This window comes from Trichechus manatus, unplaced genomic scaffold (assembly GCF_000243295.1).
Source record: "Trichechus manatus latirostris isolate Lorelei unplaced genomic scaffold, TriManLat1.0 scaffold00383, whole genome shotgun sequence".
Taxonomy (NCBI): Eukaryota; Metazoa; Chordata; class Mammalia; order Sirenia; family Trichechidae; genus Trichechus; species Trichechus manatus.
Window position 1 is genome coordinate 17,692 of NW_004444319.1, and position 1,034 is coordinate 18,725.

Consider the following 1,034-nt stretch of genomic DNA (forward strand, 5'->3'; position numbering starts at 1 on the left):
CATGTACAAAATAACTTCACAGTTACGCTAGCTTGGTGTTTGGCTGAATAACTGGGAAGCTTAACCTAGTCAAACTGACACATAAACTAGACCATCACAATTATGATGTCACCAAACCCTAAAAAGTGAGTTCTGTCTTGCTCGCTCATACTTCCCAATAATCTGGACACCAGTCTTTGAGAAAGAGAAAATAATTTTATTGCAATAGGTAGAGCAAGGAGCCAGGAAGAAGTTCCTGAGATCCAAGTCCCCAATCTATGGGGAAGCAGGGCTTACATGTGATTTGGGCAGCAAGATGGCGACCTCAAAGGCACACTGGGGAGGGAAGATTCTAGAAGGCATCCGGGAAACAGGAGGTGACATAGTTTTGTTGGACCTCTTGCTTCGGAATAGGGTCTGGGTGACGATTTTCCTCCTGATTCATTCCACCTGTTGCTACATCCGCTGTTGAGGTTGATTAGCAGTTACAGCTGGCCCTTCTGCTCATGCGGACCAGAGCAAACCTGACTTGGGCTAATTTAAGGACTGATGGAAATTTACTGGCATTCCTAGGGTCAGGTTACAATGGGATGAATTATATTTCAGGAAAAACTGAGGGAAATGTGAAAAGTACAAAGTGAGGTGACGCTTTCCATACGTTAAACAGTATGGCCAATCAAAATAATCAAGAAACAAGGGGCCTTGTACATAAGAGAACAAAATGTTCACATATTCATAAACTAGAGAGCACAGACCTAAACTCCTATTTGGAAAGGTATTGTCATAGAGGCAAAACTACCTTAGTAGAATCTGTACTTCCACTTAAAATTAAATTTCGCCTTGACACGATTGCTTCAAGATTCTTTCTGGAGGCGTTAACTATTTAATGAAGAGATTAAATGGACAGGTATTTAAGGAATAGGTGTGCCACCCTTTGTCTTGATAAAGTCCTGTGTCTCTAGGAGCTGCTAAGTTGTCTGCTAGTCTCTGTGGAATCCAGGTGACTCTTCCAGGATGCATTTGACCAGCACTTCGAGTGGTAAGTTCCCATCACT

General features: G+C 42.5%; 1 protein-coding gene across 1 annotated transcript in view; it reads left to right on the plus strand.

Annotated features, from left to right (window-relative positions):
• Positions 1-993: 993 nt before the first annotated feature.
• The window catches only part of LOC101344357 (double homeobox protein 4C), a 20,148-nt gene continuing 20,107 nt past the window's right edge, over positions 994-1,034 (plus strand). The window contains 1 exon segment of the mRNA XM_012559908.2: positions 994-1,018. Within this exon segment, the coding sequence (XP_012415362.2) occupies positions 994-1,018 (25 nt within the window).